We start from the raw sequence: 25,841 nt of genomic DNA on the forward strand, positions 1-25,841 counted from the left end.
TGCACTGCAGCATATAGTGCTGCTGCTGCATATGGCCGCGGCCCAAGAAGCAGTCATGGTATTTTAAAGAGGATCCGGCTCTCAGACTGACAAGTCCAGTATCCACCGGGAATACCATGTCCAGTCCGCAGGGACCTTTTGACCAGCTAATAGCCTGGATGGTGGTGAGCAGGATTTTAAATATTTTAGTAATTTAGCATACGCTCTTATCCAGTGTGAATTACAGTAGTGAGGGCATACATTTTCATACTTTTTTCTATGGTAAGTCTCTAAAAGCTTGACACACCTGGATTGTGCAACATTTGCCCATTATTCTTTTCAAAATTGTTAAGCTCTGTCAAATTGGTTGTTGGTCATTGCTAGACAACCATTTTCAGGTCCATAGATTTTCTAAGCAGATTTAAGTGAAAACTGTAACTCAGCCACTCAGGAACATTCAGTGTCTTCTTGGTACTTGTAGATTTGGCCTTGTGTTTTAGCTTATTGTCCTGAATTCATCTCCCAGTGTCTGGTGGAAAGCAGACTGAACCAGATTTTGCTCTAGGATTTCCCCTGTGCTTAGCTCCATTCCGTTTCTTTTTTATCCTGAAAAACTCCCCAGTCTTTAACGATTACAAGCATAACATGATGCAGCCACCACTATGCTTAATAATATGGTGATTGGTACTCAGTAGTGTGTTGTATTGGATTAGTCCCAAACATAACACTTTGTATTCAGGACAAAAAGTGAATTGCTTTGCCACATTTTTTGCAGTATTACTTTAGTGCCTTGTTGCAAAGAGGATGGATGTTTTGGAATATTTTTTATTCTGCTTCCTTCTTTCAATTAGGTTGTTATTGTGTAAATACAACGTTGATGATCCATTCTCAGTTGTCTCCTATCACAGCCACTAAAGTCTGTTTTAAAGTCACCATTGGCCTCATGGTGAAATCCCTAAGTGATTTCATTCCTCACCGGCACTGAGTTAGGAAGGACACCTGTATCTTTGTAGTGACTGGGTGTATTGATACACCATCCAAAGTGTAATTAATGCTTAAAAGGATATTCAATGTCTACTTTTTATTTATTTTTACCCATCTACCAATAGGGGCTCTTCTTTGTGAGGCATCGGAAAACCTCCCTGGTCTTTGTGGTTGAATCTGTGTTTTAAATTCACTGAGGGACCTTACAGATAAGTGTATGTGTGGGGTACAGAGATTAGGTCGTTATTTTAAAAATCATGTGAGTCCATGCAACGTATTATAGAGTCTATGCAACTTATTATGTGACTTGTTAAGCACATCGTTACTCCTGAACTTATTTAAGCTTGTCATAACAAAGGGGTTGAATACTTATTGACTCAAGACATTTCAACTTTCATTTTTTATTAATTTGTAAAAAAATAAAAAAATAAAAAACATAATTCCACTTTGACATTATCGGGTATTGTGTGTTGGCCAGTGAAAAAACATCTCAATTTAATCCATTTTTAATTCAGGCTATAACACAACTAAATGTTGAACAAAAATCAAGCAAAGGGTGTGAATACTTTCTGAAGACACAGTGCACAGAACAGATGGACAGGACACTGTGACAAGACAAGCTGTGTTTACACTTTGATCTAACAGAGGTCAGGAACTGTATAAGTGAATCCTCTCTCCTGAGGCTGAGGGAGAGACCAAGCAGAATAGCGGTGTGCATTACCAGGTTCCACTGTACACCTAACAGTGGGCTGTATGGCTATACATCAAGGCTTCTCATACATTATGTAGAAACCTTGAGTGTTTTCAATAACCTTGTCAAGACGCTATGTTTTGGAAAGTGCTGCTCTATATTCCAAAGCCATACATTGCTATTTGTGCTTGGATGCCTTTTGTGGTAGGATTTCTCAGAATCATGCCTATGCTTTAGCAATAGCAATGATTTGTTTTGCTTGCTACAGAGAATGAGTAAGGTGCTACGGATGTAGGATCTTAATTTGATCAGAGAAGCAAACGTTAACTTGTAGTGTATTCAAGGTTTAAAAAGGCTTCTAAAGTTTGTAATTTACACTTTAAGTCTTGATTTGCCCTGATGAAAAATGTATCAACCCCTACAAAAAAATGTCTATTAATTATAATCCACATAATAATTCACATTTCCTGTTGGTGCAGGATAATTTTCCTGCTGTAGCAAACTGGCTCAAATGAAGATCCTACATCTGTAGATGCTGCACTCATATATGCGTGCACATCCACCCACACAAACACTTACACACACACACCAAACCCACAGACAGCCACCGACACTCAAAGTTGAAATATGAAGAAAAAAAGTATAATCAAATTCATGAAGCATTTCAAGCCAGTCAGTGTGTTTGTACGTCAAACATTATTAACTTAAAAATACTAATATCTGCAAAAAATCTCAGGTCTAGTCACATCTATCTATAAATACCATAGCAAGTAGTACACTAACATTTCCTGGTGCCATCAACTAAACATATATTTGTGAACAAAATGTTATTTGTCTGGCGGTTATGTAAAGATGGTGAGTCAGAAACAGTTGCTTCCAGTTCAATTCCCATACAACCACAGCAGAGCAGAGACAAGCAAGACCAAGACAGGCCAACGGAGGCCAATTTCTCCTCCATCTCTACACACACACTCACCATCTCTCTCTCTCTCTCTCTCTCTAGAGAACACAACCTCTCCGGCATTTCAAAATCAACACATTAATCATGTCATATGTCAGATGTGTTCTATTTTCTCAATCAGAATGTATTGCTAAATACTGTACATGGTGATATTATGGCAAAATGATCAACGTGTATTATTTCCAATCCAATAGGGAAAAGAGGACATATAGACAAGGCACGGCCATGTATTGGCTCTGCTGAAGCCAGAGAGTACAGTATAGTTTGATAGTCAGCCAGTGACATATTCTGCTGCCTGCGATGGCTGCCATCTGTCCTTCCTCTGTAAGCGGGACCCGGGATCGCCACCTTCTACTAATTATCCACTGAATTGGGAGATTGAGATCCTGCCAGTAATTCTGGGAAAGATGTATCCCATGGGGCCTGGTGTATTAGGCAGCAGAACGACAGGAAGTAAAACTGCCGTTGCCTCAGCCTGCATACTCTATACAGATAAACACAGGACTGACTCTCTCATGTCTGGCTGCATTTGCTGTGCTGTGGCTAGCCACATTCCATTCCCAGGTGACGTCTTTCACTCAGTTCTGCCCTGATTCGTTGTGAGTTGCTGACCTAAACGAGGTACTTTCTCCACCTGTGTGTGTGTGTGTGTGTGTGTGTGTGTCTGTGTGTGTCTGTACGTGTGATCCCTTTTGTACCTTGCATTAGTTTTCCATTCTGCTCTGCTTCTTTCCGCTCCCGTCTCCAGTATGACTACTAGGTTATTGATGGATGGGAGATGTGCTGTGACATCCAGTCTCTCCTCTTCAGTCAGGCAGCCTCTCCTCTGAGAGAGAGCAGCAGACTCCTAAAGCACCCTCCAGGGGATTGTCCTCTCGCCAAGCTGCTGTTGCATCTCTGCCTGTGCCCCCCTGCCCACCCACCCGCCGCACCAGCATCACAATTTGACAATGGGATTGTGGGCCGCTACGCTTCTGCTGGGATTAGAGTGGTCTCTCTAGAGTGTAGAGTCTAGTAGTTCACTGGGTAACATGGGGGAGACATAACTCTTCACACCTCTAAATTGCTGTGGAGTTTCTAAGATTGGGTGCTTGGCAGTGTCACACAAGGGAATTGAAATGATGAAATAATACTACAGGTCTCTCTCAGGAATATGACTTGGTCTCAGTAATAAAGGTGCAAGTTACTTACTAAGAAATCTAGAAAGTCAGGGTCTGTAAGGAATTTCAAAATATAAATATCTTTGAGGGTACATGAATATCACCCTGTGCTTGCCCTGTGCTTGTCTAGACAGCAATTCTGTGACCCGAGTCCCGAATCGTACTGTCAAAGCATCATATTTCTGTGTCATATAAAACCTTGTGGGTGACATCAGGTTGTTATGTTATTATTATAGTGACACATGGTCACACATGGGTTATCCAGCTATGTCACTGTTTTAACTTATTTAGCAGACTACCAATCTGTATCTAAACAAACAAATCCACTTCCATTCCTCTCTCTAGGTGTCCATAATAACAAGGCTATTCAGTTGAGTCATTAGGGCAGATTGCAGTACTATGGATTCTTGGAAGGGTGATGCTGTAAATGGTAGCGCTGCATGAACAGATATGAAGTATTATAAACAAGAGGTGTGACTTTAGGGGAAGCAGGAGATGAGATAATGCACAGCACAATGGTAGTGGTGGGCAGCTCATCTCACCGGGGGAGATGGAGCGATGGAGAGGAGAGCGAGAGAGATTGAGATTCAGAAAATGCACGGTGAACAGAAGAGATAGTCTGCTATCTATATCATGATGAACTCAGTGGACGAGAGGAGAGGGGGAGTGGGGAGAAGAAGAAATGAGAGAGTTAAGATAGAGGGAGGGAACAGCAGTGTGATTAACACAGCAGTTGGTAAGAGAGAGAATCTGAGAGGCATCAGGGATCTTATGAAGAGGACAGAACCACGGAATTGGGAGAGAAAGAGAGGAGAGAAAAGCCAATATTTCTACCATTTAACAGCGCTGAGGGGAGAGTAGACCAGTGCTGGGAGACTTGCTGTGATCGAAGTTAGCAATTACAGTGGACAAGGAGTCATATTAACAATATTATTATATAAGGAGAAATAGAAGAGTCGACAGGTCTTATCAAGAATAACAAGCCAGATGAGAGGATGACGGGGTGTGGAACACCTGATATTCTGGAGAGAATGAGAGAAGGGGGGAGAGAGAACGAGAGAAAAGGACAGGGAGAGAGAAATCACTGGAGACAGGTAAGTGGATTCAAGGCGCTTGAAGAGAAAAGAAGACGACTAACCCGAGGTCAAGTGTAAAACGCTGAATATCATAAAAGAGAAAATGTGTTAAGAGTCATGCAGACTAAAGAAGATAACCAAACAGCAAGGTTATAAATAGCTGATATGCAGCAGAATGTCCAATAGACAGACAGCAGGAGAGATGGAGGCTCTGGTTAGCAGAGATGATGGATCTAGACTAGAGAGAGGGGGGGGGGCATGGAGGAAGCCAAAACAGAGCCTGCAGGTACTTGAGCAGAGGACATAGTAATGAGCAGGAAAAGCTACATCTGGAGGGGCCCTGAAGGACCCCTGTTTTACTCACTGGCCTGAGCTAGTGTGTAAAACAACCTGTTAGGTGTCAGTGGAGAACGCCTGAACGTCTGGCTTTTCTGGATCAGCCTGAGTGAACACTGAACAGATAGAGTGTACTCCGGCTGTATGAGCAGCCATCAGACACTAATTAGAACCAAAGGTTAACATGGAAACACACTGTATGTGCAGAGAAACGCCTAACCTGCATCTGAACCAAACCGTTTACACTACATAAATGATAAAGGACAAATTGTGGTTATCATACATTATGTATTGTTAGTATAATTCATGCACAGTACATGAACCGTATGTGCATATTGTTGTGGAAAATTGTAAGATTATGTTATAATGTTTGTATTACATTATAATAGTTGTTACATTCGACAGAATAGAGTCTTGTGTGTGTATTCCACTGAGAATGGGCCTCTATGAGATAGCACTGACAGAGGAGATTTACGATGTCTTTGGGTAATAAAGCCTAAAGAGCATTCCAGATAACATGAGCTAATGGTTCTGTTCTATACCGTAGGGAGAGACGGTTCCCTTTAGGAGTGAGGGGGCCAGACACTGGTCTTTACAATGAGAACTGTTGACACAGGAGTAACTGTCTGCTATGTTTCATAGACATCTTTCATACAAATCTTAACCTTTGTGAACTGTTCCTAAGATCTGTGATTCGTCATGTAAGTTGAGAGGGGTGTATCTTGGCTATAAAAGATCTTTGTACTTTTCTGTTGGTACTTGTCAATGGTTCATTAGAGATAGCGCATCATTGAAAGTCAAAAAGGCCATTGCAAAGCTTATTATTATTAAAGATGGAGTTTAAGTATAACTCTGACTGGTGTGTAGTTTGTAACTCTCCTCATTTGTTAAAGCAGAAAAATGCCACCACAATATGTAGAATATATGGTATTTGTTGTTGAGTCTGTATATCGGCAGTATGGGAACCTCACAACGCAGCTGGATGTGATCACCTGCAGGTCTATCTAATTAGGTGCTAAACGATTATGGCAGCGAGCCAATCAGCAGTTACAAGAGCAACCACAGAGTTTAGCGCTCACTCCTGGATAGCGGCGGCATGGGAGTGTAACGATCGTCGTAGTGATGAGAAGAGGAGGACCAAGGCGCAGCGTGGTAAGTATCCATTTTAATGAGAATACTTGAACAAAGAACCAAAAAAACAATAAACTGACAAACGACCGAGACAGTTCCGTATGGTGAAGCACAGACACAGAAAATAACCACCCACCAAAACACAAAGGAAAACAGGCTACCTAAATATGATTCTCAATCAGAGACAATGAATGACAGCTGCCTCTGATTGCGAACCATATCAGGCCAGACATAGAAATACAACACAAGGACAACATAGAACACCAGACATAGAATGGCCACCCACATCACACCCTGACCAAACGAAAACATAGAAACATACAAAGCAAACTATAGTCAGGGCGTGACAGGGAGGCGGAGGCGTAGGGAATGCCTCAAGCCGTAGGAGGGAGGGAGGGAGCGGTGGAAATGGTTGGAGACTCAGGCGAGTGAATGAGATACTTTCAGAGCACTGTGACTTATCCGCGGGGGGTTCAGAGGGCAAGGCTACAGAAATATCCCAACAGCACTCATAATGTATGTGTGGATGTTATGTGCTGAAACATCACCCAGTAATACCCATCAGAGGCTGAGGCTTTTTAGGTAAATGTAGCTATTATACACATCCATAAAACAAGTAACCATAGCAACAGGTTCCTCTTTCAGCGTCTGTCATTCTTCTGGTAACTAACTTTCCAGCATGTATTGGGCTTGGGACAGTGACTGATAGATTGAATGACTGTCATACAAAAGAAAGAGAGAGAGAGATAGAGAGAGAGAGAGGATGAACAGTCTGATACACATGGGGAGACACAGTCAGCCACTCAGACTCTGTTACAGGTTACATTATACAGCAAGGACAAGATAACTAGTTGAATTTGTAAAACATTTATGAGAGCATTCTCTACTCAGGTTGACTGGCTGTTATAAGAATCCAACTTCCACACACATGGTTGGTTTCCTCCACAGGAGGCTGGGGCCCCCAGGGGACCATGATGATCGACTGATGTGGTTTCCGTTTGCTATCACTGACATCTAAGCTATAACGTATGTATTTGAATTTTGCAGCACTATTGACTTATTAGCGTCGATGACCCCTATGTAAAGTATTCATGATGAGGACGTAAAGTGTTTGTTCAAGCCACAGAGATGCCAAAAAGCAGGAAGAAAAGATGATTACAGCACCGCTCTCTCCTGCATCAGATAGATGGAAAATAAGATAAGGGCAGAGGGATCCTACAACATAGCAACTGCATGTAAACATCCATTTACCAGTAAAGGTCTAAGCCTTTCGAGGGGGGTTCTACTAAGCTAACAAATTAAATTGTTTTAAGATGGTTATACCGTGGATCATTTTCTATTTGATTTTGAATTTTAGGACCCCTGTAGGTATCCCAAATAATATTTGGAAATTATTTTTACTACACTTGGCCTTACAGTTATTAGCCAATAGAAACACATTGAATAACAAACATGTTCATATTCACACCACCCGATGTCACAGGAAGTCCAAAAAGATCATCAAGACATCAACCACCCGAGCCACTGCCTGTTCACACCGCTACCATCCGGCGAGGTCAGTACAGGTGCATCAAAGCTGGGATCGAGAGACTGAAGAACAGCTTCTATCTCAAGGCCATCAGACTGTTAAATAGCCATCACTAGCCGGCTACCACCCAGTTACTCAACTCTGCACCTTAGACGCTGCTGCCCTATATACATAGACATGGAATCACTGGTCACTTTAATAATGTTTACATAATGCTTTACTCATCTCATATGTATATACTGTATTCTATTCTACTGTATTTTAGTCAATGCCACTCCAACATTGCTTGTCCTAATATTTACATATTTCTTAATTCCATTCGTTTACTTTAGATTTCGCAATAACATCTGCTAAATATGTGTATGTGACCAATACAATTTGATTTGATTTGATACATGGCAAAGCAGACAGTCCAAAAATAAATTAAAATGAAGATTGTTTTAAAGTCTGTATCTTAGAGCTTTAAGAAAGATCAGGATTTACATATATTTTTACGCATAATTAACCCTTTTTTTGTCACTGAACTACTTCCATATACGTATCCTTCCATCCAGTTTTTTAACTGGTACTTGGCTACCTTCAGACGAGTCTTGTGGGCATCCTAGAGCTAAACAACCAACACGGATGTGTTTGTGAGAGTCTCACCTTTTGACAGTAGGGGTGTGTGGGTAAAATCACTGGGGAAGCCAAGCCAGGGGGAAAAATACATATTACCACATATGTGTTGTGATAATTAACCTGTTAGTTCATATGTCCTGCCACGTGATATGTCGGCCTAAAGGCTGAGACAATAAGAAGACACGGTGGCAGAATAAATTCAACCACACCTTTGTTTCATCACAAAACCGGAGAGCATCTGTCCAGTGAAGTCCACAAAGCATATTGCATGTAACAGACAGTTACATGACCTACAGCATGGTCAAGCAAGTTAATGTTTCTGAAATATTCAGACGACTAAACAACTATTAATTTAGAACCATGGAGAGTTCCCGCAAGTCACAAAGAAAACAGGAACTGCCTCCACTATTCCAGCACCATTTCAACTTCAACATTTCAACATCGTCAAATCACCTCTGCTTAGTCTAATACAGTGACAACTAAAAGATAAAAAAACAATTTAGTCCAATCAACGTAAGCTAAATATCAGGTGGCTGTCCATGGTACTGATTTCTGTGTATGTGCGTGCATATGTAGAAAAAACATGTTAACTCACCCAAATTGTACAGAAACACCAATGCCATTCTCCTCTCTTTCATGCTGCTGAAACAGTCTATGATGCTGTCATACAGTACACACTTTTAGTGTTTGTTGTCCTAGGCTACCTAGCTAAATTGCTTGCTCGCTAGCCTAACTTCCTTTCATGGGCAACAATTAGTCAGCTAGTTAACATTAGCCTACTACATCTAGCTACATATTGAACTTCCATCCTCTCAGGCCAGAGGCACTGAATCTATTGATCAGAATCGGATCAGAATCGCCGTTATAATCAATGGCCAGTTTGGAGAATTAAGTAAAACTCCAAGTCCAAATCCCTATTTCCGTCCATGGCTAATTTAGGAAAGGGCCCATCTTAGCTAGCTAGCTAGCCACAAGAGCATGACAACACAGCAAGATGCAACAATTCAAGTTTGTTTCTGTTAATGGCATTTGGCTTGATGTGATTGGTGTGATGCCAAATCCAAGCTGGCTTCCATTGACACTTTTTTTGGTGCGCCAGGACCACTCAGTTTATCAAGGCCAAATGCTCCCTGGCTTCCCTTGCCTTCAATGCTACAGGTGGCAACAATATCATACACTTTTTGACCAGACCGCATCAGATAGATGGGCTACACATACAGAGACAGAAGGGCGCTGTTTTGTTCGCTCGGATGCCTTCTCTCCGGTGAGATACATTCAGCCTCTTGTGAATTGAAGGGAAATTATGAAACACAGAGAGACGAAATATACATTATTTGATATTTTTGGGAAGCCTGGCTTCCCTTGGCACCCATGGATACACACCACTGCCTTTCAATGGTGTGGTCATATTAGTGTGTAGCCCAACTGTTCAGACTCTACAGACAGAAGTTGGCGCTTGTGGGGGTCAAATGTTCAAAGCGATAATTTTGCTAGGACTGTAGGAGTGGTCTGAGTGAGGGACCTAATGGGAGGGCCCTCATAGGATGGATATGTAATCTGAAAACTAGCTGTTGGTAGAGGGGTTTGGACCTCTCTTTGTGATTGGTCTATTAATTTATACCGCCTGGTGATGTTACCAGGCAGGCCAAAACTCAACCCATGCAAAACCTGCTGATTAGAAGGTCCTGCATTGATTGTATTTTCAACCAGCAACTATCAGGAAATAACACATTTACAGTATTCCATTCATCAGCTGTTTTACAATATTTTACAAAAAAAAAGAAAAACTGAATTTTGACTGCACAGGGCCTTTAGAAATGCAGGCATGTGCCATCAGCAGGACATCAGTAAGGGAATGAGCAGATGTGCGTGAAGCTGTGTCCCCTTAGATACCATGGGCCTGAAGGAAGCTACACTAGCCCTGGGTTACAGAGAGGGAGAGCTGCCTGCTAGAGACAAACTGTTAGTAATAAAGCTTGATAAATACAGAGAGGGGCCCAGGCACCCAGCTCACAACTTTCATTATTATTCTGATGTCAGCGCGGGGGGCGGGATATTGCTCGAATAAATGAAAAGAATGAAAATGGTGTGACTCCCCCCATCCCAACCCCCCTTCGATATGAATGTAGATAAAACAAGCCTTATTACCATCCAGACACAGCTAACACACCATCCTGCTACCGACACACACACAAACACACACAGCCACACATGCACAAACACAATTGATTAAAAACAAACCACTCCCAAAATGTTTATTCATACAAACGTTCGCATATTCATACATACGCTGTCCTACTTGCAGACACCCACAAACAGATGCACACCATTTCACTAATGACCTAATGTGCACACTTAGACACAGACATATTTCTGACCTCACAAGCACACTGTTGTGTACACACAAAATACACACAATCACACACACACTCTCTACTTATCAGCCACCGCTCACAAACACCCTTATACTGTGTTTACACAGGCAGACCAATTTTGTTCCTTTTTTAACTAATTGGTATTTTTATATTTTTTATTTTTATCTATTTAAATTTTTATTTTTCAAATTGGGGAGGTTACAGGTATATTATCCACTTCACATTATATGTTTATAAAACCTGTACCCGTAGGCTGGGAAAAAGTATGAAATACATACAGAGTTTAAGATATAATAAAACAGGAAAAGAAAACAAAACATTTGTGGGCCTTCAACCTCAACCTCCCCTCCCATTCCCCCAACCCCACTCAGCCAACACCCCAATCCCACTCAGCCAAAACCCCAACTCCACTCAGCCAACACCCCAACCCCACTCAGCCAAAACCCCAAACCCACTCAGCCAACACCCCAACCCCACTCAGCCAACACCCCAACCCCACTCAGCCAACACCCCAACCCAACCCAGCCAACACCCCAACCCCACTCAGCCAACACCCCAACCCCACTCAGCCAACACCCCAACCCCACTCAGCCAACACCCCAACCCCCTTTAGCCAACACCCCAACCCCACTCAGCCAACACCCCAACCCCACTCAGCCAACACCCCAACCCCACTCAGCCAACACTCCAACCCCACTCAGCCAACACCCCAACCCCACTCAGCCAACACCCCAACCCCACTCAGCCAAAACTCCAACCCCACTCAGCCAACACCCCAATCCCACTCAGCCAACACCCCAACCCCACTCAGCCAACACCCCAACACCCCAACCCCACTCAGCCAACACCCCAACCCCACTCAGCCAACACCCCAACCCCACTCAGCCAACACCCCAACCCCACTCAGCCAACACCCCCAAACCCATTCAGCCAACACCCCAAGCCCACCCAGCCAACACCCCAACCCCACTCAGCCAACACCCCAACCCCACTCAGCCAACACCCCAACCCCACTCAGCCAACACCCCCAAACCCATTCAGCCAACACCCCAAGCCCACCCAGCCAACACCCCAACCCCACTCAGCCAACACCCCAACCCCACTCAGCCAACACCCCAACCCCACTCAGCCAACACCCCAACCCCACTCAGCCAACACCCCAAACCCACTCAGCCAACACCCCAACCCAAGCCCACCCAGCCAACACCCCAACCCAACCCCACCCAGCCCAGAACAGCCAACACCCCAACCCCACCCACCCAGCCAACACCCCAACCCCACCCAGCCAACATGTCTGCACACAACCACCCCACCCCAACCCCACCCAGCCAACACTCCAACCTCACCCAGCCAACACCCCAACCCCACCCAGCCAACATGTCTCCATACAACCACCCCAACCCCACCCAGCCAACATGTCTCCATACAACAACCACAACCCCACTCAGCCAACACCCCAACCCCACCCAGCCAACATGTCTCCACACAACCACCCCAACCCCACCCAACCAACATGTCTCCACACAACCACCCCAACCCCACCCAGTCAACATGTTCACACAACCACCCTAACCCCACCCAACCAGCCAACACCCCAACCCCACACACCCAGCCAACATGTCTCCACACAACACCCCAACCCCACCCAACCAGCCAACACCCCAACCCCACACACCCAGCCAACACCCCAACCCCACCCAGCCAACATGTCTCCACACAACCACCCCAACCCCACCCAGCCAACATGTCTCCACACAACCACCCCAACCCCACCCAGCCAACACCCCAACCCCACCCAGCCAACATGTCTCCACACAACCACCCCAACCCCACCCAGCCAACATGTCTCCACACAACCACAACCACCCCAACCCCACCCAGCCAACATGTCTCCATACAACCCCCCCAACCCTGAAACCATGTTTCCCACCCTTCACAACTAAGGCTACTTGTCAGTCACATAGCGGTAATCGTCTATGATTGATTGAGAGATTCAAAGAGCTATCATTGTTAAGTAACATAATAGATGCAAAACATAGAATATTTACATTCATGCACTTCAAAATTAATGTTTTAACTTTGGCCCAGAGGCAATTAACTGCAGGGCAGTTTAAGCCAAAAACATCTGATCTTTTCACATCAGATCTTTTTCAGAGCTGATCTGATTGGTCAAAAGACTAATTAGTGAGAAAAAAATATCTGAATTGGGCTGCCTGTCTAAACGCAGCCTTACACTCACTCCCCCTCTCTCTCTCCATCTTTCTCTTTGCGCCTTGCCACCCACAGTAAGGGAGTAGGGTCAGACAGAGTTAGCCCTGCTGCACTAATGCTTGGACTGGCTGTGAGCTTGTCCAGGAGACTGGAATACAAATCAGGCTTTTCCACTCCAGTCAGTGTTGAGCTGGCCTTATTCCCAGGAGCCTGCCGTGCCGGCAGTCTGTGGCCCAGAAGAAACCTGACAGGAAGGAAGCTAGGACTGGGCACCCGGCTCCCCGCAGCCCGCAGGGGCCCATGACACCCACAGGACTCTGTTATTATTACTGTAATAATCACTGTCTTTACTGGACTACTGCTCTGGAAACCACCGATTTGGAGAGAGAGAGAGAGAGAGGGAGGAACAGAGAGTGAGCGGGAGAAACAGAGAGAGGGAGGGAGAAACAGAGAGAGGGAGGGAGAAACAGAGAGAGAGGGAGGGAGGGAGAAACAGAGAGAGAGAGGGAGGGAGGGAGAAACAGAGAGAGAGAGAGAGGGAGGGAGAAACAGAGAGAGAGAGAGAGGGAGAAACAGAGAGAGGGAGGGAGAAACAGAGAGAGAGGGAGAAACAGAGAGAGAGGGAGGGAGGGAGAAACAGAGAGAGAGGGAGGGAGGGAGAAACAGAGAGAGGGAGGGAGGGAGAAACAGAGAGAGGGGGAGGCAGAAACAGAGAGAGAGAGGGAGAAACAGATAGAGAGAGGGAGAAACAGAGAGAGAGAGGGAGAAACAGAGAGAGAGGGAGGGAGGGAGAAACAGAGAGAGGGAGGGAGGGAGAAACAGAGAGAGGGGGAGGCAGAAACAGAGAGAGAGAGGGAGAAACAGAGAGAGAGGGAGAAACAGAGAGAGGGAGGGAGAAACAGAGAGAGGGAGGGAGGGAGAAACAGAGAGGGGGGAGGCAGAAACAGAGAGAGGGAGGGAGGGAGAAACAGAGAGAGGGGGAGGCAGAAACAGAGAGAGAGAGGGAGAAACAGAGAGAGAGGGAGAAACAGAGAGAGGGAGGGAGAAACAGAGAGAGGGAGGGAGGGAGAAACAGAGAGGGGGGAGGCAGAAACAGAGAGAGGGGGAGGCAGAAACAGAGAGAGAGAGGGAGAAACAGAGAGAGAGAGGGAGAAACAGAGAGAGGGAGGGAGGGAGAAACAGAGAGAGGGAGGGAGGGAGAAACAGAGAGAGGGAGGGAGGGAGAAACAGAGAGAGAGAGGGAGAAACAGAGAGAGAGGAAGGGAGGGAGAAACAGAGAGAGGGGAAGGGAGGGAGAAACAGAGAGAGAGAGGGAGGGAGGGAGAAACAGAGAGAGAGAGGGAGGGAGGGAGAAACAGAGAGAGAGAGGGAGGGAGGGAGAAACAGAGAGAGAACGAGAAGGAAACAGAGAGAGAGAGGGAGGGAGGGAGAAACAGAGAGAGAGAGAGAAGGAAACAGAGAGAGAGGGAGGGAGGGAGAAACAGAGAGAGAGAGGGAGGGAGGGAGAAACAGAGAGAGAGAGAAGGAAACAGAGAGAGAGAGGGAGAAACAGAGAGAGAGAGAAGGAAACAGAGAGAGAGGGAGGGAGAAAAAAGAGAGAGAGAACCACGAACACTCCAACACACTCTTTCACGCCCACACACACACATTCAGGAGAAACATCTGGGGGTATCAGTGTGTCACATGGGAGGAACAGCTTGGAATAACAGCATGAAGGCCTGCCTCTTTTTCTCACTCTAGCTTTCCTACACACTAACACAAACAGTACACAGACACACACACACACACATTCTCTCTTATGCTTCTGTGTTGAATACGTGAAAATACAATTATACAACGTGTGAGTCAGTCAAACAGAGGTGGCGTTCAGATCTCCTTATTTTCCCCCTGTTCTTTCAACATTTGGGAAATAGCAGCTCAAGAGTTGCCAAAGAAGCCATCGTCATATTGATGAAGTTAAAGATTGATATTGGACTGGGAGGACTTTTAATTGTTGTGAGAGAAACAACAGTCAGATATAGATTTTTGTCTGACTTGGCTCATCCAATTACAATGGTTCATTAGGAAAGCTTTAACAGAGTATAGCTTTCAGTCCTGATGACGCTTTCCTGTGCAACCGTTACTATCTCGAAAAAAACCCCAGGTACTTATGTGGTAATTCTATCGACATATTGGATTGAAGCATAATGCATCACTATTTCATAACCTGTGGGCTATGTCTTTGTGCCACTGTGGCGATCATAAAATGAAGCATTGTCAGTAATACCCAACCTAGCCTTGTCCAGAATCAAGCTTCCCTAATCAGAAAGCCTGATGATGTCAATGGCCGTGATCGAGAGCGTCAACACCGTGATGTACCATGGTTAAACTGTGACGGACTGACTGACATATCCAAATAATATTGACTGGTTATTTAGGATGCAAGGTGATTTGTGGATCAGTCCGTCTCACCTCGCCTTTAACGTCAGCTCAAATCACATTGTATTTGTCACATTGTTTGTCAACAACAGGTGTAGACTAACAGTGAAATGCTTTCTTACGGCCACTTCCCAACAATGCAGAGAGAACAGAGAAATAATAGAAAGAGAATAACACAACGAATAAATACACAATGAGTAGCGATAACCTGGCTATATACACTGAGTACCAGGACTGACTCGATGTGCAGGGGTACGATGTAATTAAGGTTGATTCTGTATGTACATACAAGTAGGGGTAAAGTGACGAGGCTACAGGATACATAATAAGCAGGAGCAGGAGCGTATGTGATGAGTCAAAAGAGCTGGTGCTAAAAGGGGTCAATGCAGATAGTCCGGGTAACTATTTGGTTAACTATTTAGCAGAGGAATTGTCATGCCTTCGTCACGACTGTGTCGTTGTGTGTGGACCATGTTAATTCCTTAGTGATGTGGACACCGAAGAACTTAAAGCTCTCGATCCCCTCCACTACAGCCCTGTCGATGTGGGTGGGGGGGTGCTCGGCCTTCCATTTCCTGTAGTCCGTGATCAGCTTCTTTGTCTTGCTGACATTGAGGGAAAGGTTGTTGTTCGGGCACCAAACTGCCAGGTCACTGACCTCCTCCCTATAGGCTGTCTCATCGTTGTTGGTGATCATGTCTACCACCGTGGTGTCGTCAGCAAACGTATTGATGGTGTTGGAGTCGTGCGCGGTCCCGCAGTCGTAAGGTGAAGAGGGAGTACAGGAGGGGACTAAGCACGCACCACTGAGGGGCCCCCGTGTTGAGGGTCAGCATGGCGGATGTATTGTTGCCTACCCTCACCAGCCTGGGGGTGGCCCGACAGGAAGTCCAGGATCCAGTTGCAGAGGAAGGTATTCAGTCCCAGGGTCCTGAGCTTATTGATGAGCTTTGAGGGCACTATGGTGCTGAATGCTGAGCTGTAGTCAATAAACAGCATTCTCACATAGGTGTATATCGGTCCACTAATAGAGGACTAGTAAAGGCACTTCTTTTGTGAGATTTTTTTCTTCATATATATATCATTTTTTATTAATATAGTTTTTTTTTTAATTCTGTTGTTTCAGGGATGCTGCAGCACCCTCAACACCCCTACTTCCTGCAGCTATGGCGGCTTGTGTCAAGAACTGCAATGCTGCTGGGTTTTTCACGCTCAACAGTTTTCCGTGTGTATCAAGAATGGTGCACCACCCAAAGGACATCCAGCCAACTTGACACAACTGTGGGAAGCATTGGAGTCAACATTGGCCAGCATCCCTGTGGAAAGCTTCCGACATCTTGTAGAGTCCATGCCCCGATAAATTGAGGCTGTTCTGAGGGCAACTCAATATTAGGAAAGTGTTCCTAATGTTTGGTATACTCAGGGTATGTGCATACTGTATTCTCGACATAGCTCATCCTATATAACTACTGCTGTACATACCTTTTCAGTATTTATACATTGAGCTCTAAAAGTATTGGAACAGTGACTTTTTCTGGGCTCTGTCCTCCAGCACGTTGGATTTCAAATGATATAATGACTTTGAAGTTAAGTGCAGACTGTCAGCTTTAACTTGAGGGTATTTTCATCCAAATTGGTGAATAGTTTAAAAATGACAGCACTTTTATACATAGTCCCCCCATTTCAGGAGACCAAAAGTATTGGGACAAATTCACCTATATGTGTATTAAAGTAGTATTTGGTCCCATATTCATAGTACACAATGACTACATCAAACTACTGACTCCACACATTTTCTGGATTCATTTGCTGTTTGATTTGGTTGTTTCAGATTTTTTTGTGCCAAATTGAAATGAATGATAAATAATCTATTGTGTCATTTTGGAATCACTTTTATTGTAAATAAGAATATAATATGTTTCTAAACACTTCTACATTCATGTGGATAATCCTGAATGAAATCGTGAATGATAATGACTGAGTAAATTCACAATAGCAGGGGAGTACATGACAAATAAACTTTTATACAATTTCTTGAAATGTAACATCCAATAAAAATTTAGCAGCTGGAAGCCAGCGTACCATTTTAGCCGTTTCGGCTAATACAAAAGTCCCCAGACCTCCAAGAAGGAGTGACAACAGCGTGATTTTGAGGTATGCCTACGCTACCGAGACTATAGCCAACCCAACCCAGGTCAGTTCCACCCTTCAGGTCAACAGAATCTGCTGGTTCTCATCTTAACATTTAATTTGATTCAATTCAATAAGAAAGATGATATCATACTGAGGCACTCAAGCACTGAAATGAGAACCACTGCCTGTAGGTGATGCACCTAACCTGTCCAGGTATGTTACATGGAGATTCCCGACCTCTATGTGAACTGTACCCATGGATGGCGTATCAGCTATGCCTACATTGCAAATAGCCGAACGTTTCAGTGGAAGATTATCTGAGTCAAGTACGCACGCACGAACGCACCCACTAGACCTTTGAATCCATTAGAAACGCGCAAGACAAATACATTTCTGTTATCTATATAATATGTTTGTCATGGTCATACAGGCCTAGGCTACTCTTAAAACGTTATTGATATTTTCCCTTGTTATTCCTGTTTTTGTGTGGGCGGGCGGGTTTACAGACAGTGCCAATCCGAGTGCTTAGACTCATGTTCTCTGACATGCCCAAGACGCATAAAGCATCACCACCGAGAACCCACGCGTCCCGCCTCCCAATTCCAAACACCTCGTATCAGTTAACCCTTCCGGCATACTTTAACACAGAGCACCACCCACTCATTATTAGTGGCTCTATTTATGCATATGTACGGCGATTATAATGTTTGGAAATGTTTGTTGGATGCACGTCATACCGTTTATTTCCAACACAATTGCCGATGGAGGGGTTTGTGGTTCCTTGGAACGAGGATGGCCAGGACATCCGACACTTCCTAAGCCCAGGTCTGTCGCTCGTGTCCATGGCATTAGAGCGCTCTATCCCTCGGTGGTGATGGCGGTCGGTGTCGGAGTATCCCCGGTGTTTGATTTTGATGGGGGTCCGTGGCTGCCTCCAAAGATGTTGCGGAGGCTTCAGGGTCGCCTGCTCCCGGGGAACGGGGAGCGAGAGAGAAAGGCTCTTTTTCGAGCATGGTGGTGGTACTTCCATCATAGTGCAAATTAAAATATCCCTTTTATATCTCAACTTATTGACACAAATAATAATATGGCTATGTATTCTTTCACTTCAAATTACTAACCTATTAATGTCCATCATTGTCACTTAATCGTAGCCTACCCTGTGTAATTGTGTAGACAAAAGTGACCAAGTCAAGTGCAGTCCGATGTTATATGTAATATTCTAAATAATAACGTTTAAATCTTTCGACCATTATCACAGTGGTACTGTCAGAGAGAATGTGACTAATTTCACCCAGAAAGTGTCTTTCTTTTTCCTACCGTTTATCCAATTAAATTCCCAACCAAAAGTTAATCTCTCTTCTAAATGTAAAACGCTTCCCTTGTTTTTTGCTGAGAGCTTCGCCAATCGTTAAAGTATCCGTCTGGTAGGTGACGATAGCCCCTCGCCGGTGCTTCCCCTGAAGTTTGACGCCTTGTCGCCCATTGCGCACTGGATCACTTTAGTTACAGAACAATGTATTGCTTTTATCAGCTCCTTATTGCAGAATCACAGACCGCTGGCTCCTGTGCGATGAGGGATATTATTGCTGCTCCCGACCGCACATGTCTGTTAAAGCTCGCTCGTAACCGTTCGGTCTCCAGCTGTAGCCATAAAAAGTAACACAGACTACAGTCGTGCATCTGGGACTACATAGGCTGAGCCGCACGCGCGGAGCCCACTGTCTCGACTTTCCCCTATATTAAAATGTTTGATGCAATTATTTCAGTTTGAGATTAAATTAGACTTCGAGCAATAGAACATCTCCATTAATTACATAATTTCGGTTGCCTTTGGAGTTGTGGTTGTGCCTGTATCCAAAACCCACGCGATGTTATTTCCTTTGCCGCTCTTCTTCACACAATGCATTATCAAAAGCAAAAGGCTACCAGAAAAGCATTGACTGTCGAAGTCCTGTAGTCGCTGCTTCCATTATCTGTCCATTGTCACGTCTGAACTCCAGATTGACGACAAATGTTACATTAACCATAACGCATCATCTACCCCTCCAGTCTCTCGCTCCTTTCTCACTCTCTTTTTTCTCTCCAGCAAGCCCACACTCGCGGCTCCTGTCCAGTTGGTTTATCTCTTTGGACTGAAAGGAATTTAATAACGTATTAATATTTCCCTCATATTGACGATATTCTTTTGAAAAAAATCAAATCAAAAGAACTGATGTATTTTAATAGCCTACTAAATCGTCTTTCACCACTGTCTGCTTTCAGTGCACTGCCGACGTGGTCAAAAGTGTAAGCCGTATTAAATGGATAACCACTTCTCACAAACGCGCTATTTGTTGTATCCGTTTTAGCTATTTGTCAGAGTCGTTCCACTGATGCGAGCTGTCACTTAGATTTCTCTGACCGTTTTCAGCATAATTGGATCATATCTAGACACGCAGGGTTGAAACCAAGAGCACTCTCAATGCAAGATGCGTTTGTAGAGCGCATTCACAACTGCATCTCATAGAATTAATCATATTATCATCTCATCTGCTGATGCATAATGATCAGGGATTCTCAGCTCCAGTTTTTATTAAATCTCCAGGCACCGTGCGCCATCGAATGAAGTATTTGTAATATCACATATGAGCACGTCTGCTTACCCATAAAAGCATTAAATCATTTTCTTTTTAATCTGCAGAAATGCTCTCACATCAAACATATTTTTTTGTTTATCAGTTAGATATTCTACAGCTGTGGAGAGAGATGGCTATAGGCTACAGTAATCATTTAAAGTCCCAGTGCAGTCAAAAACGTGATTTTCTGTGTTATATATATATATATATATATACACACAACATGACCAAAAGTATGTGGACACCTGTTTGTCGAACATCTCATTCCAAAACCATGGGCATTAATACAGAGTTGGTCTCGTTGGTGCTATAACAGCCTCCACTCTTCTGGGAAGGCTTTCCACTAAATATTGTAAATTTGCTGCGGGGATTTGCTTCCATTCAGCCACAAGAGCATTAGTGAGATCAAGCATTGATGTTGGGCGAATAGGCCTGGCTCGCAGTCAGCCTTTCAATTCATCCCAATGGTGTTTGCCGGGGTGGAGGTCAGGGCCCTGTGCAAGCCAGTCAAGTTCTTCCACACAGCTCTTGACAAACCATTTCTGGATGGACCTCACTTTGTGCATGGGGGCATTGTCATGCTGAAACAGGAAAGGGCCTTCTCCAAACTGTTGCTACAGAGTTGGAAGCACAGAATCGTTTAGAATGCCATTGTTTGCTGTAGTGTGAATATTTCCCTTCACTGGAACTAAGGGGCCTAGCCCAAACCATGAAAAACAGCCCTAGATCATTATTCCTTCCACCAAACTTTACAGTTGGCACTATGCATTGGGGCAGGTAGCGTTCTCCTGGCATCCGCCAAACCCAGATTCGTCCGTCGGACTGCCAGATGGTGAAGCGTGATTCATCACTCCCGAGAATACATTTCCACTGCTCCATAGTCCAATGGCGGCAAGCTTTACACCACTCCAGCCGAAGCTTGGCATTGCGCATGGCGATCTTAGGCTTGTGTGCAGCTGCACGGCCATGGAAACCAATTTCATGAAGCTCCCGACAAACAGTTATTGTCTGACATTGCTTCTAGAGGCAGTTTGGAACTTGATAGTGACTGTTGCAACTGAAGACAGACGATTTTTACGCTCTTCAGCACTCGCCGGTCCCATTCTGTGAGCTTCTGTGGCCTACCACTTCACGGCTGGGCCGTTGCTGCTCCTAGACATTTCCACTACACAATAACAGCACTTACAGATTCAGGTTCAGAAAACTTTTAATGTCCTCAGAGGAAATTCATCTTGCAGCAGTCATAAAACATATCACATCTAAAACTGAAAATAAGTAGCAAAGGATATTTACAAACAAATAGGCAGACTAAGTGCAGTTTAGTAGTGCAAGTGCTAAGTGCAATTAGTCCAAGATCTTGGCTCTAGCAGGGCCGGAATTTGACAAACTGAATTGTTGGAAAGGTGGCATCCTATGACGGTGCCACGTTGAAAGTCACTGAGCTCTTCAGTAAGGCCATTCTACTGCCAATGTTTGTCTATGGAGATTTTATGGCTCTGTGCTCTAATTTATACAGCTGTCAGCAACGGGTGTGGCTGAAATAGCCGAATTCATTAATTTGAAGGGGTGTCCACATACTTTTGCATTTATAGTGTGAGGTTGGAATAGTTCTGTGAAATTGTGAAAATGCAGTTTAGTGTAAGAACTGTTTGAAAAGAACACCTGAAATGTCCGCCTGTTTTGTTGAGATGAGGTATTGGCCTGCAGTATAAGTTAATGGATCAATAACACATAGAGTTTCAAACCTTTCAGGTTACATATCCCTCCCATTAGGCTCGTCCAATTAGGCTCGTCCAATTTTAACAGTAAGGTACTTAATTGTTACCCAGAAATGATTTGATATTGAGATCAGTGCACGTCATTCAGGGCAGGTGGGACATATTTTTTTGGGGGGGGGGCTTGCCTGTTTTGCATATTATTTTGGCATTAATACGAGTCACATATCAGTTTTCAAACAATGTAAAAAATATAAATATATAATTGAGTGAATAAAGCCGCATACAAACATGGTCTCTTTTTGTTTTCTTGAGTAAGGCAACTCCAAAATGCAGGTGTTTCAGCCTAGCTCAGTGCTTTCTGTGGTGGTGGGTCAAGCCAGCAGAAAATAGAAGTGTTGTGCTGTGATTGGCTCAGTGTCCTGTCACTCATGGGGAAACTAAGTCACCAGTCCTTAGTAAGGGTAGACATGGAAAATTCTAGCCCTCTGCATAGAGTTACATTAGTAGTGCCTTTCCAAGAAGGCTCAAGGTCATTGGCCACAGATGAAACTACGTCAAATCACGTTATATGTACAGTAGCTTTGATTGGACTGATCATGTCAACAACTTACTTTCAAAATCTTAGCTAGCAGTCATCATCATGAATCAAGTCGACAATCTACTTGCAAATCCTTTTTAATCCTTGTCATATGAAGAGAAATAATGAAGAGAAATTATAGATAAAATGTATCGTGCTCATCCGCCATTGGACATAAACATTACACAACAAAGTTGGAAATCGCAAATCCAACAATGAGTGGTTTGAAAGGAATCGGTGACAGTGTCTAACCGCAAGCATTGCAACTGGGAAGTCGGGAATAAACAAGCTCAGACTGGGAAAATACGTTTTGAACGGTCATCCAACTCGGAATTGTCAATCTTTCTCTTTCTTTGATGACAAAATTTGCCCACGAAGGACCGCCGCGCCACCTTCCTGTTTAAGTGAGCACTTCACCACAACGTGAGTCCAAAAATGTATTAAATGCTGCTGCATAAATTATGTAATATTCCAGGGAGATGTGTATACTGTAACTAAGAAAGTAATATGAAGTGTATGTTGTGTAGTAAGCTGTTAGTTGCCCATGTGCCTCACCCTAATAATTTGGTCTATTTTCACCTCTTATTTTCGCCTAACGTTACTGTTCTGACTCAGTGGTGCACATGTAGCCTATAACCTGTTTGTGAGAAATGTCATCATCTAATATTGTAAGAGCTTTCATTGTCCCCTGTATTTATCCTATGGTTCTGACTTGGTGAACAGGGAAAATACTTTAAGAACAACCCCTTTTTCTGCATTCTGGCGCTGTACATTTCAAAAGTGCTGAACACATAGATCTATATATATTTTCTTTAATTTGTTTAACCAGGCAAGTCAGTTAAGAACAAATTCTTATTTACAATGACGGCCTACACTGGCCAAACCCGGACGAAGCTGGGCCAATTGTGCGCCGCCCTATGGGACTCTTAATCACGGCCTGTTGTGATATAGCCTGGATTCGAACCAGGGTGTCTGTAGTGACGCCTCTAGCACTGAGATGCAGTGCCTTAGACCGCTGTGCCATTTCCGTTTTAGCTCGCTCATTAATGTTTCAGTAGAAACCACATTTGTTTAAGCAAGTCAGCCATATCAGCTATGTTTTTAAAAAAGGCAGTAAACAAGGCTGAAATAATTGTTTCGATGCCAATCAAGGCTCCACTGACAGCCAGTTGTAGCAGTGGTAAGGATTCACTCCATTGTGCCGAAAATAAATCTCGGCTGTTGGGACAGCTTTATGTAGGCCCTAACAGTTTGTGGGCACCGTTTGTCTCTGTTATAGTGCAATTAATGTATTGTTTAGTGTTGTGTTGTGTCTTGGCTTTGCTGGCATGCATCTAAAAAATGTGGGGGTATTTGTCCCACCAAGTTTTACATGCTAAAATCAGCACTGATTGAGATAAAAACAACTACATTGGGCCTTTAATACAAAAATAATGGAACCTTGTATATTCAAATTTTATAAGTCTGAATGCATTCTCCAAATCATAACCAAGAGACCTGAGCCCTTTAACCACAGGACAAGGAATCTACACAGCATCGAAAGAATTCCACAGGGACGTTAGCCCATATTGACTCCAATGCTTCCCACCGTTGTGTCAAGTTTGCTGGATGTCCTTTGGGTGGTGGACCATTCTTGATGCACACAGGAAACTGTTGAGCATGAAAAACCCAGCAGTGTTGCTGTTACATTTGAGTAATTTAGCAGACACTCTTATCCAGAGTGAATTACAGTAGTGAGTGAATACATTTTTCATTCTTATTCCCCATTGGAATTGAATCCACAACCCTAGCCATTCTCTACCAACTGAGCCACACATAACCAGTTCTTCACACAAACTGGTGCTCCTGGCATCTACTACCATACCCCATTCACAAGCACTTACATCTTTTGTCTTGCCCATTCATCCTCAGAATGGCACACACACAATCCATGTCTCAATTGTCTGAAGGCTTGAAAATACTCCTTTAACCTGTCTCCTCCCCTTCATCTACACTGATTGAAGTGGATTCAATAAGGGACATCAATAAGGGATCAAAACTTTCACCTGGAAAGAGCAGGGGTTCTTAATGTTTTGTGTACTCAGTGTAAATACTGTACCTGCTATGCTGACGAGGTAACATCATGAACACTACCATAGATACCTGATATGCTGATGAGGTAACATTATGAACACTACCATAGATACCTGATATGCTGATGAGGTAACATTATGAACACTACCATAGATACCTGATATGCTGATGAGGTAACATTATGAACACTACCATAGATACCTGATATGCTGATGAGGTAACATTATGAACACTACCATAGATACCTGATATGCTGATGAGGTAACATTATGAACACTACCATAGATACCTGATATGCTGATGAGGTAACATTATGAACACTACCATAGATACCTGATATGCTGATGAGGTAACATTATGAACACTACCATAGATACCTGATATGCTGATGAGGTAACATTATGAACACTACCATAGATACCTGATATGCTGATGAGGTAACATTATGAACACTACCATAGATACCTGATATGCTGATGAGGTAACATTATGAACACTACCATAGATACCTGATATGCTGATGAGGTCATGTTATAATCATTACCATATAAATACCTGTTACGCTGATGAGGTATCTTTATAAAAGCTACCATATAAATACCGGATGTGCTAATGAGGTACCATTATAAACACTACCCTATGAATACCGGCTATACTGATGAGGTAACGTTATAGACACTACCTTATGGTAAGTGAGATAGGAATCAATGTGAATTATATGAGTTGACTAGATTCATGATAGTGACGATCCATTCAGACCAGCCTTACTGACTGAACTTTCGTAAATTATATTACATGTTGCTGGCGAAACAATGTGGAGGTTATTCACATTTATCCCCCTGTAGAAATCTCACATTAGTCCTCTGAATATAGTGTATGCGTGTCTGTCTGTGAGAGAGAGAAAGAGAGCCCAACATAAACCTGTGCCTGCTGGGTATTTGATGTTTTGGAATATTGATATTAAGATGATTCCGGAAAAGGAGCGCTCTCGCTCTTTGATGCATCACCAACACATGAAAGGCTGCTCTATTTATATCATGCCAAGAAAGCCCTGTGTCTGTCTGGCCTCTGTCCCAAGCTATGTGTAGTGTAACGTAGTGTAGTGTGTGCACCAGGGAATTGGAGCTCCTCTTAGGGAGGCCCATGAAATATTAATCCACACCACTTTTCTGACAGTGAAGAATAATCTGGCCTGGCCACTCACTTTGTGTGTGTGTGGTGATCACGTGTATCAGTAAATATGTGGTTGATCAT

At 43.7% G+C, this 25,841-nt stretch overlaps 1 protein-coding gene across 1 annotated transcript in view; it reads right to left on the bottom strand.

The window, feature by feature from the left end:
* LOC129833133 (cAMP-specific 3',5'-cyclic phosphodiesterase 4C-like) overlaps nt 1-20,082 on the bottom strand; it is a 66,137-nt gene extending 46,055 nt beyond the window's left edge. The window contains exon 1 of the mRNA XM_055897456.1: nt 18,339-20,082. Within this exon, the coding sequence (XP_055753431.1) occupies nt 18,339-18,634 (296 nt within the window). The 5' untranslated portion in view covers nt 18,635-20,082. The remainder of the gene's footprint in view (nt 1-18,338) is intronic.
* Nucleotides 20,083-25,841: the final 5,759 nt, after the last annotated feature.

The sequence above is a fragment of the Salvelinus fontinalis genome, chromosome 34 (genome assembly GCF_029448725.1).
Source record: "Salvelinus fontinalis isolate EN_2023a chromosome 34, ASM2944872v1, whole genome shotgun sequence".
Taxonomy (NCBI): domain Eukaryota; kingdom Metazoa; phylum Chordata; class Actinopteri; order Salmoniformes; family Salmonidae; genus Salvelinus; species Salvelinus fontinalis.